This window comes from Ricinus communis, chromosome 10, assembly GCF_019578655.1.
Source record: "Ricinus communis isolate WT05 ecotype wild-type chromosome 10, ASM1957865v1, whole genome shotgun sequence".
In the NCBI taxonomy this organism is placed as follows: Eukaryota; Viridiplantae; Streptophyta; class Magnoliopsida; order Malpighiales; family Euphorbiaceae; genus Ricinus; species Ricinus communis.
In genome coordinates, this window is record NC_063265.1 from 6884093 (window position 1) to 6899446 (window position 15354).

The window sequence follows — 15354 nt, forward strand, 5'->3', positions numbered from 1 at the left end:
TTATATTATCATATTAATAAAATTTCTAAAATTTTAAAAAATAAAAAGTATATTTAAATATAATTAGTTTGTTATTATATTTTAAAATATTAAAGATTAATATCAAATGTCAAAAATTTATTAAATTATATTTTATTAATTTAATTTTATAACCGAAACAATTATAATAATCATGTAACGTATGGGCACACGACTAATAGTTATAACTATTAATATATGTTATAAGAGTTTTTTCGTATTAAAAGAAATTTCTAAGAGATTTATTAATTTTTTTGTTTTTCTCACATTACGCTTTTAGTATTTCACATTGAATTATGTTAGTCCAATTGAATGACTATATAAACTAACTATTTCATTTTTTTATTTTTTTTTTATGGGAAAAGGCCCATTTAAGCCTCTACTGTTGCCATACATAGTCACTTAAGCCCCTCATCTCCTAACAGGTCTAATTATAAACCCATAGTCTTTGATTCTCATCACATGGGCACCTGACAAAAGGTCGGTTTATTTGAATTTCTTAAGACGTTAGTGAATGCTGACATGGCATGATACCAGTGTAGCTAGTAAAAATACCCAAAAATCTAACCACCAAATCCCTAAAAATGAAAAAAACCCTAAAAAATTCCTAAGATGTCAGTTGCGAATCTGTGTTTGTGCATATAACCCCTAAGAAGACCTTTAAAATACTATTGAAACCAATATTTACTGCTATTGTAAGGATAAATCGAGGGTTCAATAATAGAAAGAAGGGAACTGAGACAGGTGAGTAAGATTCTCCTTTTCTTACTTTATTTACGTGGGAAATGGTGACCTTTTTTGTTATTTGATTCTGTGGATATACAAAGCATGTGGTCCTCTGTATAAAGTATGCAAATTGTGAGTTTTTTACTATTTTATTGTTCTGTATATTCAATGCGTGTGGTTCTCTCATTTCTGTTGCAACTGTCTGTGCTTGTGGGTCATTAGTGCTTTTATGGGTCTTTTGTGCTTGTATTATGACTTTGCCGCTATCAATTGTGTATATTTTTTTTCATTTTTGTCCTTTGTACAACATGGTCAACAGTATTAACTTGCATTTTAATTATGGTGGTAAATGGATGTGGAATAAATCACTTGAGTCTAAGGGTGGGGAAGTCGATATTGTACAGAACTTTGATCATGACTCCTTGTTCTATTATGATATAATAGAGAGATATAAAAAAGACCTAGGGTTTTATACTGTCAAAATATATTTGTACTAACCTAGTAAAGAGTTATCTGATGGGTTGCTTTTAGTTGAAGATGATGCATCCATTAGAAGGGTATTAAACTACATTTCAAAAGTGAGTTGGGTTAGAGACATAGAATTCTATGTAACGCATGATGTAAATGAGCCTATAATTATTTCTGCGGTGCTTGCTATAGAGGGTCCTATTATAAGAAGCAGAATGAGCAGTTTGGTAGTAAAGGAACATGGGCGGGTGAAGAAGTAGTAGGTGGTTGTGATAATACAATTGGTGAGGAGCCTCAAGTTGACAGTGAGATAAGGGTAAATACTTATGTAAGGTCTGCTCGTTATGTAAGTGAAGAAGTTCAAGATAGTAAGCAAGATACTGATGAAGGAAACAGTTATGGTGATACTTCAAGTGATGAGGAATTAGAGGATGGCTTCTCTGTGAAGGGGAGGGAGAGGGTTAGCTATGATGGGGCAGATGGAAGAACACACTTTTATCTTGGGATGACTTTTGCTAATACCACTGAGGCAAGAGATGCCATTACTAAATATGCAGTGGCTAAAGGAGTGAAATTGAAGCTTAGTCCTAATGAACCCTTAAGAGTTAGGGCCAAATGTACTAATCAAGAGGGCTGCCCGTTTGTCTCATATATTTCCAAGAATAGAGAAAACCCTAGATTGGCACTAAAGACATTGAAACCCGAGCATAGACGCTTTAGGGAATTTAAAGTACCTTAAGTTTCTGCTTCATGGTTATTTAGGTATTTCAAGGAGAAAATATATAGGAATCCTAGTAAAATGATAAAGGATATGAAGAGTGATGTTGAGCTAGAACTGAAACAAAATGTGACCTTGTCTAAGTGTAAAAGAGCAAAGAAGTTGGTCATGCAGGAATTGGGTGGTAGTTTCAGGATCGAATTTGGTTATTTGGAAGCTTATGCAGCTGCATTAAAGAGGAGTAATCCTGGTACTAAAGCGGAAATAAAACTATACAAGAATGCTTTGAAAGAAGGAAAAAGAGTTTTCAAAAGAATGTTTTTATGTTTTAATGTTTTAATGCTTGCAAAAAGGGATGGAAGGCTAGATGTAGGCCTATGAAAGGGCTAGACGGTTGTTTCCTTAAAGGAATGTGCAATGAGCAACTGTTAGCTGTTGTTGGGAAAGATGTAGATGATCAAATGTATCCATTAGCATGGGCTATAATTGATAAGAAAAATAAGCAAAATTGGAGATGATTCTTATACTGGCTTGCACAAGAGCTGGAACTTAGAGATGGAAGTACATTGACAATACTTTATGATATGAAAAAGGTAAGATTGATGCTGTAAATTATATATTAAGCTTAATATTTTGGTAAAAATGTATATAATCTGTAAAAAAAATTTTAGGGATTGATTGATACTGTTAGTATTATTCTTCTAGAGGCTGAGCATCGATCGTGTGCAAGACATATCCATGCCAACTGGTCAAAAAGATTGAGAGGAAGAGATATGACCAAACAGTTCTAAATTTATGCTTAGAGTACTTATGAAGAATAGTGTAAGAAAAATCTAAACAAATTAGGTGAGTTGAGCAAGAAAGGTGTTGAAGACTTGCTCAAATATCATCCATACTGTCGGTGTAGAGCTTATTTCAATAGTAGATCCAAGTTAGAATTAGTGAACAATAACATCTCAGAATGCTTCAATTCATGGATCAAGGATGCAAGGCATAAACCTATCACCAGCATGCTTGATGATATCAAGATACAAACTATCAATAAGATCAAAGACAATAAATCGTTGGCTGATAGATGGGTAAATGATTGGAGTCCCAGTTGTATGGAGAAATATGAGGACAACAAGGAGTATGCAACGGGTTGTAGAGTGATTTTTCAATGGAGATGATGGCTTTGACATAGGTGTAGGGGATGACAGGCATACTATCTATTTAAATAGGAGATTATGCATATGTAGATCATGAGATATTACTGGAGTCCCATGTCAGCATATGTTATGTGTGCATTATACCATAAGAAGATTAATTCTGTTATAATGATTTCCCCATAGTACCACAAGAAGACCTATATAGTCTCATATTAGCACTCTTTAACACCAGTTTCAGGAAAGAGGTTTATGAGGTGTGATGAGTGCTAGTCAATTGAGCCAGCTCTATTGCCCAAAATAGTAGGTAGACCTAGAAAGACAAGCAACAAACTTGTGGATTATGTGGACAGGAGGGTCACAATAAAATCACATGTCCAAATAAGGCAATCTAGTGAGCTACTATTAGTAATGTTATTTATTTGTACTTTTATTATGAAATAAATTTTCATATTATTTGTTGTAATATGCAGCCAACTGCTACAACCAATACAAATGGAAGTGTATTCAACCCACCAGTTCAAAATTTTGGATCCCAAGCTTCCACAACTACCTTTGTGGGTACTCCTACACATCTATCTGTTGCACCATGTGTTGGACCACTAAGAAATGAAGCAACAACAGCAAGCTTAGGTGGAAGATGTGTAAGAAAAACTAGAAATAAGAATGTTGGATAAGGGGTTCATGTTGATTTGACTACTGGAAGAACAATATATAATGTGAGTTTTTTTAATGTTGTTGTTTTGTTTACCTTCTTTTTTTGACTTCTTTATGTATGTGAGAGTTGATGTTGCTGTGTTGTTTGTATAATGACTGGTCTTTTCACAGCCTAGACAAAGGAGTCAAAAATTTCATAATGCATACTAAAAGACTTTACCATGTAGTTAGGACACCCATAAAGCCTTCGTCCTAGATTCATACGAGTCCAAGAGGTCCACTTTGAAGCCTTACAGAATTTTCGACAATCACAGAACTTTTGAGGTCCAAAATAAACCAGTTCCATATTGCTTTGCCTGCCCATGTCGTTGCTTCTTGTTAAATCTGATGATGCCGATGTTGCCGAAGAAGAGACCATGATTGATCCTTTCGATCTTGCAATTTAAGGTTGACTGTATTAATGTAATAGTTTAGGGATTTATTAAAGAATGGATTTTTAAAGAAAGGATTTTTAAAGAAGAAAAGAGAACTTAACTGCCATTTCATAGGGACCCAAGAAACATTCCACTCTAGCAACAAATTAAAATAAGCATTTCATATCATATTTTTTTTATAAACATTAACCACATTAGCTTTTAAATTCATATAAAGACTATGAGTTTATAATTAGACTTGTTAGGAGACGAGGAGCTTAAGTGTCTTCGTGTGGCACCATTAAGGGCTTAAATGGGCTTTTTTCCTTTTTTTTATTTATAAATATCATAATGCAAAATTGGATTTAGTGGAGCATGGTTATTTTTCTTTTTGACTTTTGCGTATATTTTCCCCAGAATGGTGACTATATTATTCTTATTATAAAAACGATATAAAGGTAGGGTATATTTTAATAATTAATGTCAAATATTAAATGTATAATGAGAAAAAGAAATAGAGATAACTTCAAAAGAAAGATTAATGGATTAAGATTAGAAAAGGATATACACAATTCTAACAATTTTTTAACTTTATATCATTATAATAAGATAATTTTTTTATAAATAATTTATTTCATGTTAAACTTCTAATATAGCATAGGATATGCTTTTTAAAATATACATATAATTATTATCTGGAGGTAATTTTTTTAAAATAGGACCTATAAAAGTTATAATTATTAACTATAATTTTTTATTCATAATTGGATAAGTTTGAGATCAAATTTTATGATTATTTAAAATATAATTATAAAGATATATTTGTTGAAGGATGTGATGATTGTTTTAAGTTGAAATATAAAGAAATATAAAAGAGTTTATAATGTAAAATGGTAAATATAATAATTTAATTTAAGTAATGCTAATGGTTAGATCTAAATTCTAATATTTAGGCCTATGAATTTTTATAATTTTGGCTAAAAGGTTAATTTAGCTCCTGAATTAATTTTCAAGATTTAATTCCATTTAAAATCAGTTTATTGGTTCAATTACTTAAAATTTGTGTTAAAATCGCAATTCGGCCCATTCCATTTAAACAACAGTTAAAATGATCGAAAAATTTATAAATATTAATGCTATGTTTAGTTAAAATTTATTTAAAAATTAATTTTATTTGAGAAAATAATATAACAAAGAAAGTAACATAAAAATAATAAAGTTAAAGGAGATATTTTAGTGTTATAGAATACATTGATAAACTAATATAGAATTCAATTACAAATTCTACCTATTTTGATAGAATTTAGTCTAATTACAATTAATTCCGTATAAATTTAAATAAATAGAATTTTAAAATAATTTTTACTTCATTCAAAGCACATAAACTTTGAATTTTTGAATTAATTAATATCAATTTTATGAATTTCAATCAAACACAATCACACTTTTTTTGGACTAAAATAATTTTTACTATCACGAACAAATTGTATAATTTAATATAGATTTAATCATAAAAATTTCTTATTTGACTTGATTATTCTTATTATAAGAATGATATAAAGGTAAAGTATATTTTCATAATTAACATCAATAATTAAATATATAATGAGAAAAATTAGAGATAATTTAAAAAAAAACTATTATATTAAGATTAGAAAATGATATACAAAATTTTAATTTTTTTTTTAACTTTAATCATTATAACAAGATAATCTTTATATAAATAATATATTTCATGTTATATTTCTAATATAGCACATCATATGTTTTTTAAAATATATATATCATTATCACTATTTGAAAGTAAATATCTTTTTTAAGACAGAACCTATAAAAGTATAACTTATTATAATTTAAATTTATTTTTATTTATAACTAGACAAGTTGAGATAGATTTTCTTTTTATCATTGCATAAAGATTTTAGTGTATGATTTTGGCTAAAAGGGTAGTTTGGCTCCTGAACTATTCTAATACCATCTAAAATCAGCTAATTGGTTTAATTATTGAAAGATTTTATTAAAATCCCAATTTGGCCCAATTTAATCACAAAAACCTCATGGGAATTTATTTCTGTATTCCGCTAGTTTAAACAATACTAAATTGATCGAAAATTAACTGTCTACTAGAGGAGGAAAAAAGAAAAAGTTGGATGAAGTTTTATAGATATTAGGACAGTAATGCTATTCATATAAACTTTTGATGTAATTGGGACAAAGATTCTGATTTGGGGAAAGATTGCAATTTCAGAATAGTTCAGGAGCCAAACGAACCTTTATTCCCTAATATTCTTTTCTCAAGAAAAAGAAAAAGGAAGATATTCGTTGAACTGATTAGTAAGAAAATAAGTAGGGCAGGGAGCTCCACCCACACCACAAGGGGGTCAGTAAACGTCATGTAGTACGTGTTTTGGTACAGCCGTAGTATAAGTTGACAATTGCGTCCACTTTACTTTTATTTATTTCTTTTTCTTTTTTTCTTTGCTCTTGTTTTGTCGTTACTACTTGTGCGTGTTTGTTTAAATCATTATATGCCAAATTCATCCACTTTCCCTAGCGGCGTGGAGGATCACTTAAAAATAATAATAATAATAATTAATAATTATTAGTTAGTTCTGGATGGGAACCTTACCTTTTGATGAATAGGTGCTGATTCAAATTGAGTCACTCTTCCATCCTTTCATGGATTCGTCACTCCTGTCCAATGGCTTTGGAGATGACATATTATGCAGTTTTTTCTGTCTAATTAAAATTTAATGTATATTAGTAGTTGCACGGCTATTATTATTATTATTTTAATTATAAAATTAAATATTTAAATATAATTTAATATTTAAAATTAATTTATAATATTTTAAAAATAATAAAAAATTAATTATTTTTAAATATTTTTATTTTTTAAATGTTATCAAGATAATAAATAAAATATTAATTTAATTTAATATACCATAAGTGGTACGGTGCCATATAATTTTTAAATATTAATATTATTTTAATTTTAGTAATTTATTAATATAATTAAGTATTAAATTAGTTAATTATATAGTACTTAATTATTGATAAATTAAATAATAGATTTTATTTATTAATTTTTTTATTTTTAGAATTTAATTAGTGGTACTCAACAACTATAAAATTCAACTATAAAATTTTGATTCGTATAAATAATTAAAGATTATATATAAATTTATTAACAATTTATATTAGTAGAAAAATATATAAAATAAATAAATTATTTAAAATAATATCAATTAATAGTTTATAATTAGAAAATAAATTCATAATAGCAGAATGCTACCATAGTATTCTAGCAAAATCTTCTAATTTAATTTGCACATTTTAGAAATAAAAGATTGCATCGAAGTCTTAAATTTAATTTTATTTATTTATATTTTATTAAAATTAATGGCTGTTAAAATTAAAGATTGATATATAAGAGATTGAGAAATTAGTGTAATGTAGTCTATAACTCATGATCCCTTGCACTTAATAAAAAGAAACTTATCTATATATATTAATTTTTGATGTTTAAAATTTTTTTGATATACGTGCTTAATTTTTTTTATATAAAATTTTTATTTTATATGTGTACTTATTTTGATACATGGAAATCTAAGGTTATGTATAATTTTGTGGTTTTTTCTATTAATTTATTTTTTGTAAGTTACATTCCTAAATAAACATTGATTCTAATAATAAGAAATAATATATTAATAATAAATTATTTTTCTAATTAAATATTAATTAATTTTCTAATTAAATAATAATTATTCTAAAAATTAGTATATTAATTATATTTTAATATTATATTAACTAATAAATTAACATGTGTGCTTAATTTTTGACATATAAAATTTTTATTTCGATATGTATATTTATTTTGACACATAAAATTTAAGTTTATGTATAATTTTATAGTTTTCTATTAATTTATTAATTAATAATTACATCCCTAATTAAACATTCATTTTAATCATAAGAAATTTCCTAATTAGATAATGATTAATTTTTTAATAATTTTTTAAAAATGGTATGTTAATTATATTTTAATATTATATTTGATTAATAAATTAGTTTTCTAATTAGATAATGATTTTAATTATATAAAATAATATTTTTAGATATTATATTTACTAATAAATTAGATTTTTAATTGTATAATAATTTCTAACTTTAAAAATAATAATATCAATTATATTGATAGTAATAATTTATATAATATTAGAATTAATTAATATATATTTTTAAAATAATTTTTATATTTTTGCAACTATCGAGGGATTCCACACCAAACCTTAAATAGTGCGGGTCTTACAACGCTATCCCTTCTGTTCTCGATAGTCAGAATGGAATTTGGCTAATAAAATTTTAAAAAATTAAAAATAAAATAAAGACATTTAAAAATACTTAATTTGCTATTTCTTCTAAAATATTATAAATTAGTATTAAATATTAAAATATTTATTAAATTTTAATTTTTATAATTAAAATAATAACGGCCGGGTAATGCATGAAGAAATGACTAGTTAGTGTACGAGTTTCTACAAGCCATACACCATACTGAAAAGCACTTATTAATCTCTAATCACAAAATATTAATGTCAATATCTATATTTTATATATATATATATATATATATATATATAAATTAATTTCTTAAATTATTACAACCTTTAAAAACATTTCTATCTATGGTTCATAAACAAATTCATTAAAAATTTATTTTAATTAAGAAAATTCATGAAAATTAAAATAAAATAAAAATAATAAAATTGAAAGAACTATTTTAATATTATAAAATATATTAACTTACTAATATGAAATTTATTTAAATTTTTTAACTATTTTATTAAAATTTAATTTAATTACAATTAATTATATATATATATATATTTAATTATGTTTAATTTTTATTTTATTTAAAATAAATATAAATTTTATATTTATAAATAAAATTTATAAAATTTTAACTAAAAGAGGTGACAACTTAGAATATTTATTTCCACTATAATAATGGATACATATGTATCAGTTTGAGCCCAGCTAGGAATGGTCAACCAAGAGTAATTAAAAAAAAAAAAAAAACCAATGCTGCTTGTTTCATATTTATTTTTTAATTTGGTTTCCCCTCTCTCTTTTGGACGAGTATTACTTGTAATGTATAATATTTCAGAAAAAATATTTATGATTATAACGGTCCAATTGTGATAATTAAGAAGAGTCGTGAATTAGATGTTGAAAGTCAATATTGTACATCATTTGACCAAATCCTCAATACTAAAATTAGTACTACGGATAGTCACTTATTTTTCTTGTAAATTCCTCATGGAAAAATCTATTAAGAAGGGTCTCATTAGTCATTGTACGCCTGTACGGTAACCAGACCAGTCCAAATAGTAATATATTATAGTCTCCTCAACTAGACTCTCAATTTCATTGCCATCATAATTCCACTTCATTTTTGTTTACTTGTCAAATTGGCATTAATGAGTTTTGAAATTTAATAGAACAAAAAAATCAATCTATGGAGAGTTTCTCTGCACCGAAAGAAACATATGCATTATTTTGATCGGTAATTTCGTAATACCTATTTTTATTAATATTTTTAATTTTATTTATAATTTTTTAAAATTAAATAATTAATATATATTTATTAATTGTAAATAATAAAATATATATTAATTGTTCATTATGTACTTATAATTTAGATAACGAAGGCAATGCCTTTCCAATCAGGGCACTTGACTCCACCTCCCATTCTACATTCATTATCTAAATTACATATCACTCCTACTGTAATTTTCTTTTCCTTTTTATTTTCTGTCCACCCTTTCTTTTTCAATTATCAAACTCACCGAGGAGAATCCGTGAGGTCTATTTGTAGAACAAGGAATTCAGTTACAGAGTGCTTTTAATTTATTGGGAAAGGAACTAGTAGAAAAGGTTGATGAATATGGTACGGACATCAATATCCAATTGAGGTAACAGGCTGCTTTGATTTGATTGCGGTGGAGTTCCCTGCAGAAAAAGGCAGTGGGTTTGTTTTTTTTTGCCTTTCCTTTGGAAGAATACGAGTATCAATCAGAGTCTGTATCTGTCTTAACATGAAAATGGAGGTGGTATTCATCTCAGTAAACATTACATTTACTTCTTTCAAACAGAGAGAATAGAACTGTAAAAATCTGCACAGCTGCGTCCCTCGTTATTCTCCTTCTCTCTCACTCTCAGATACTTTTAATTTTTATTTACAACTAAACTAAATTTAGTGCTTCAGATTTCTTACCTCTACTTTTAATCATGGAGGAATAGATTATTTTAATCTCTATCCTTTTCTTTTCTTCCTCTTATTGTTTTTTTTATTATTAGTATTATTATTTTCTTCATTTTTTTCTCATCCTTATTCTCTTTCATTATCTTTTTTCCTCTAATTCTTTCTTCCATTTCTTTTATATCTCTTTTCTCTCATCTCTCTCTTTCGTACTTTCTTTTTCTTAAATCATTTTTCTTTACTTTGTCATCTTTTTCCTTTTGATCTTTTTTTTTCCATTTCTTTCTTTCTTCGTTTCATTTTTTCTTGTTTCCTTTTCCTCTCTTCCTTTAACTTTCACTTCGTCCATCGTTTCTTTTGTTTCTCGAGTTGTTTTTCATTTTTTTCACTTTCCTATTATTTATTATAATTATAATCATTATTAGTAAATATTAATTAAATATTACAATTTTGATGATTAATTTATAAAAGAATAATTAGATATTAAAGGAAAAGAGACAATTAATTTAAATAAAAAAACCTTTTCTATAAAAATTAAATTTTATTGAAAGATAAGCAATGAATTTTGAATTTTAATTAATTTTTTTTAATTAATTTACTGTTAAGAGAATCCTTTGCCAATTTGTTGCTAAAGCATCAATCCATTGACATTTACCATGGAACACAGATGATAGCCACAGATTTTCCATCACTAATGGATAAATCTTTGCATCATAAAATTTTTTTAAGATCATTACACTAACGATTAATAAATTCTATTATTAATCAGTTGCTATTTGGATTTGGTGTTGGTGTTGGATTTTATCGATTTAGCGACCAAATATTTCTTCCCTAAATCGGTAGTTTTTGGTACTTTGCACCAGAATCCAAGCTTATATAAGGTCCATGACTTCTTTGCATCGGTATATCTCTTAATTCTTTTGACATTTTATTTAAAGCCCTCTCTTTTGGGATAACGGATGACCATATGGATCAATTCAAAGACCAGCATTTGAAGAGGCTGTTTTTCTTTTATCAATTAAATGGCTTTCAATAGGAGACTGTTTGATTAGGTATTATCTTTTTAGTATATATAAATTTAGAATTAATTTAGAGAACGCCGAACATAATTTTTACGTGCGATCAAATTTTATCTTAAAAGTTTTAACACAGTTAAATATAGAAGATTTGAACTCAAAATCTTAATTAAACTAAAACCGAACTACATTCTTTTGAATTTTTCCTCTCCAGGGGAGATTCAGCATCAGCCACTATGAGGCCAACTTCAAACCCATCTTAGTTACCACTTCAACATCATGATGGGTTTGATATAGAATCTGCACTTTCAGGTGATCTTTTCATCACTTTTACCAACATGGACAGCTTTTCAAAGTGGAAAAGGTGCTTCCTAACTCGGTATAGATGTATACTGTAGAGTAGTCCTGCCAAAGTTACCGTTGAGAAGGACATTATACTCAACTTCCAGAAATCCTGAGCAGCAACGCAGAAATGAGGCTGGGTTAATATGGGTGTAAAGCACGAAATTCTATGAGCAAGAACTGAACAGTGTTGGTCCGTGATTCGCAAATATTTGCAAAGGATGATTACCTGTGGATTTGAGATTATTATTCCCATTGCATAGCCTAACAAGTCCATAGTGGACTGAAGAGAGTTCTGAACGCCTCCCACGACACAACGATTGGATTCAGTGACTTGATCCTGCCCCGGTGAAAATTGCAAGAGGTGCATAAAACAGAACCTTTTCTGAAAAAGAAAAAGAAAGAAGGAAGAGAATCTTGGTGTTACCTGCATTTGTTGGATGACAGACAAGTCGAACATCCATAAGCCAAGCCTAGATGTTGCCACTCCAGCCATCAGCATGTAAGCTGAAAAGAGATGATTTTGTACCCATATTGAAGCAACGCATACTAAAAGGCACGTCCACTGCATCAAGAACACACGATAATGCAAGGAACTGAAAGTTCTTCCACTTTCTGCGGATCTTATTCCAAGACTGCCAAATGACCCATCAATTAGTCTGAAATAAGTACCTGAGACCAGATTGACCAGAGTCCTGTTCTGAGAGTTAAAATATGAGACTGTAAGACTGGATACACAACTGTTGCAGCTACTCCAATCAAAGCACTTATTCCTCGCGCTATTCCAATCATGAATGCAGGTATACCTTCCCATTCTAGTGTAGCTGTCATCAGGGTACCAAAGCTGCAAGAGCAGTAAAAGTTCACTTTTTAAAGATAGGAACTAGTTTAAGAAATTTTAAAGGCATTATCAAATAGAAAGAAAAGCCAATGCTCATTAGGTCATGGCTCATCGAACATAAAGCAAAACCAATGAGCTTTGGCTCGGTGGTTATGGGGTCATCCTCGGTGCTGTCAGGTTACAAGTTCAAATGCAACCAAAAAGAAATAATATTATAAAGCAAACCCAATAACAGAACGTCACCTGAGGACCGTGAAGAACAACAAAGCGAGAGATACTCCAGGAAGCACTACATCTTGCTGTAAATACACTCTCCAGGCACCAACACAAGGAGCCTTAGAAACCCATTTAGTTAATTTCCTTCTCCATGCTTTGCCCTCCGACGCTGAACTTTCCTCATTTTGAGAAAGTAAGCTCAATCTTTCTCTTGAAGGAGATGAAGTTTCTTCAAGATCTCTCGGTAAGAGTCTTGAAATTTTCCTTCTGCTACTTTCGCCTAAAGCTGGAATCCCTTGATATACAGATGTGAAAAGCCAGTACTCGATCCATACGGCTATGCAGTTCCAGATAGCTAAAGTCATAGCAGAGGCTTTAACTGATAGAAAACTGATTATGAAGCCACTAACAACTGGAGCAAGAAGCTTGCATGTTAAATCAATTCGTCTGATAATTGAATTCATCTCTGTCAATACAGTTGGTGGATGGCCTTCTGATATCACCACAACCCTGTACTTCAAAAATAACAAGAAGCATTTCAGCCATTAGTCCTGCATATCCCCAACACGATTAAGTTAGTAAACGTGGATTAAATCAACACTTCTAATCACCAATATTACCATTCTCTTTCTATTAGGATGGTACCGGCAAGAGTGGAAAGCACACCAACAGCTCCAGAGATGTTGATTAACATCACAAGTAAGATGAATGCTATGAAATTTGTTGACTTTAATGTCGAAAAGGCTATTAATAAAATTACTGTGCATCCAGCAACCATAAAGGAAAGATTCTGAATTACCAACCAAATTCTGAGAACCTGTCATTAGACACTCATTCAGTCAACCAGGGTCCAGTACAAAAAAGAGCAGATATTTCGTAGAATTGGAATTTGGAGTAGAAAAGAAGTAAGAGGGCTCAGAAAAAAACCTTATCATATGCCAACCTCTCCACCCATTCTCCAATAAAGGGGCCGAATAAGGCCGTAAAGGCAGATTCAATAGCCCCATAAATTGCAGCAAGGATTAATGAATCCGGCCACAGAGTGATCATGTACAAACCAACAGAAAATTCCCACATTCTGCAGACAACAAAAAGATTCAGATCGAAGGAATGAGATCCCATGTGTAACAGTGATCATATCAGTTACTGAAACCACTACCAATTTTATTCGTTGCTGCTTGTTCACTGTTGTGCATATCCCAAAAGTTCAATGAGTCCAGTACTCCAATTAATTTATTTAAATTTAAAAAAGAAAGTGTCAGTAAGTTCTTAGAGGCTAGGCGAGGACTAATCATTAGTTAGGGAATATAAATTTAGATAAGAAAAGAAATGGGAGCATATTTCTCCTCTTTTTCTGAATCGAAGAAAGTGCGTATATTACCCAAAAAGCTTTTTTCCAATGAGCAACACAAATCTAGTAATTTAAGTATTTAAAAAGTTGTCTCTAATTTTGATATTTGAAGCAATTAAATATGATGAATATTGGGAAGTTAACTGGTCCATAATTGCTGAGAGACCAGCTAAAGAAATAAAATCACAAACTCAAAGAAGCTGATGATTATTAGAAGTTACGTAGTCTGGTTAGAGAAAAAAAATATATTGAAATTGAAAGTAGGAAAAGATCAACAAATGGAAAAAGACTTTCTTGAGTTTATATGTCAAAGATAAACCTGGCATCCCATCTTGCTAAGCAGTGACCCATATACAAGAATCTGATAAGAGATATCGGGAGAGAAGAATCACTAGAAGAGGAAGAAGAAGTTTCCTCTCCTTCTTCTTGTTGTTGCTGCTCAAGCAGGGGCTCTCTCAGCATCGCCACTCTCTTTTGTTGCACCGCCTGTAACAACAAATATAAGATGTTAATGAGTAATAGTATTTACAGAAGTACAGACCTCAATAAATTGAAATGAACTGGTGCAAATTGAAGAGGAACAGTCCAAAACGAAGTTAATATGTCCTAGTTTGTTTTGTCAGGCAACAAGATCCTGTCTGAATCATATACCTACACTTGTTCACTACTCCAACTAATATTCAACGTAATGCCCAATCAGTAGCAGAACTCAAATGGATAGAAAATCTTCTTCTTTCAATTGATAAAAAAGAAAATGGATAGAAAATCTCAAATTGAACTGAATTTCACTCAGCTCAATGGATATGAACTCTACATGAGGTGTATATATATATATATATATATATTTTTCAACAAGAATCAGTTCAAATAAATTAAATTTATTTGCATATATAAACCCAACTGAATTGAATTTTAAAATCACAATAAAAAAAACTGAATTAAAATAATTAAATTTTATATAAATATCAATTAAACTAAATCAAATAAGAGATTGAACTGAAATATCGAATTAAATAAATCGAATCATATAAAATTTATTCTTAAAAATTAAAATTTCTAATATATTCAATATTATACTAAAAAACAACAAAACTTTTCAGTTATTTTAGTCTATTCAATTAATTGAAATTTTTTATTTTTTAAACTGAACTGTATTCAATTTTTAAAAATATAAATTG

General features: G+C 28.9%; 1 protein-coding gene and 1 long non-coding RNA gene across 5 annotated transcripts; one reads left to right on the forward strand and one right to left on the reverse strand.

The window, feature by feature from the left end:
- The first annotated feature begins 499 nt into the window (after positions 1-499).
- On the forward strand, positions 500-3867 carry LOC125368695. The gene is made up of 2 exons (XR_007214456.1): positions 500-762; positions 3549-3867. It is a non-coding gene; the product is annotated as an uncharacterized LOC125368695 (long non-coding RNA).
- Positions 3868-11511: 7644 nt separating this feature from the next.
- On the reverse strand, positions 11512-14966 carry LOC8263143 (solute carrier family 40 member 1). 4 transcript variants are annotated; one of them, XM_048379889.1, is made up of 9 exons: positions 14832-14966; positions 14496-14662; positions 13753-13903; positions 13446-13642; positions 12853-13335; positions 12441-12612; positions 12196-12333; positions 11998-12108; positions 11512-11880 (listed from the first exon to the last, which is right to left on the reverse strand). In XM_048379889.1, the coding sequence occupies exons 2-9, from the start codon at positions 14636-14638 to the stop codon at positions 11704-11706; spliced, it is 1572 nt and encodes a 523-aa protein (XP_048235846.1). In that variant the 5' UTR covers positions 14639-14662; positions 14832-14966; the 3' UTR covers positions 11512-11703. The 4 variants fall into 4 exon arrangements, with proteins under 4 accessions (XP_048235846.1, XP_048235845.1, XP_048235847.1 ...); XM_048379888.1 differs by having other exon boundaries at positions 14828-14966; XM_048379890.1 differs by lacking the exons at positions 14496-14662; positions 14832-14966 and adding an exon at positions 13985-14458.
- Positions 14967-15354: the final 388 nt, after the last annotated feature.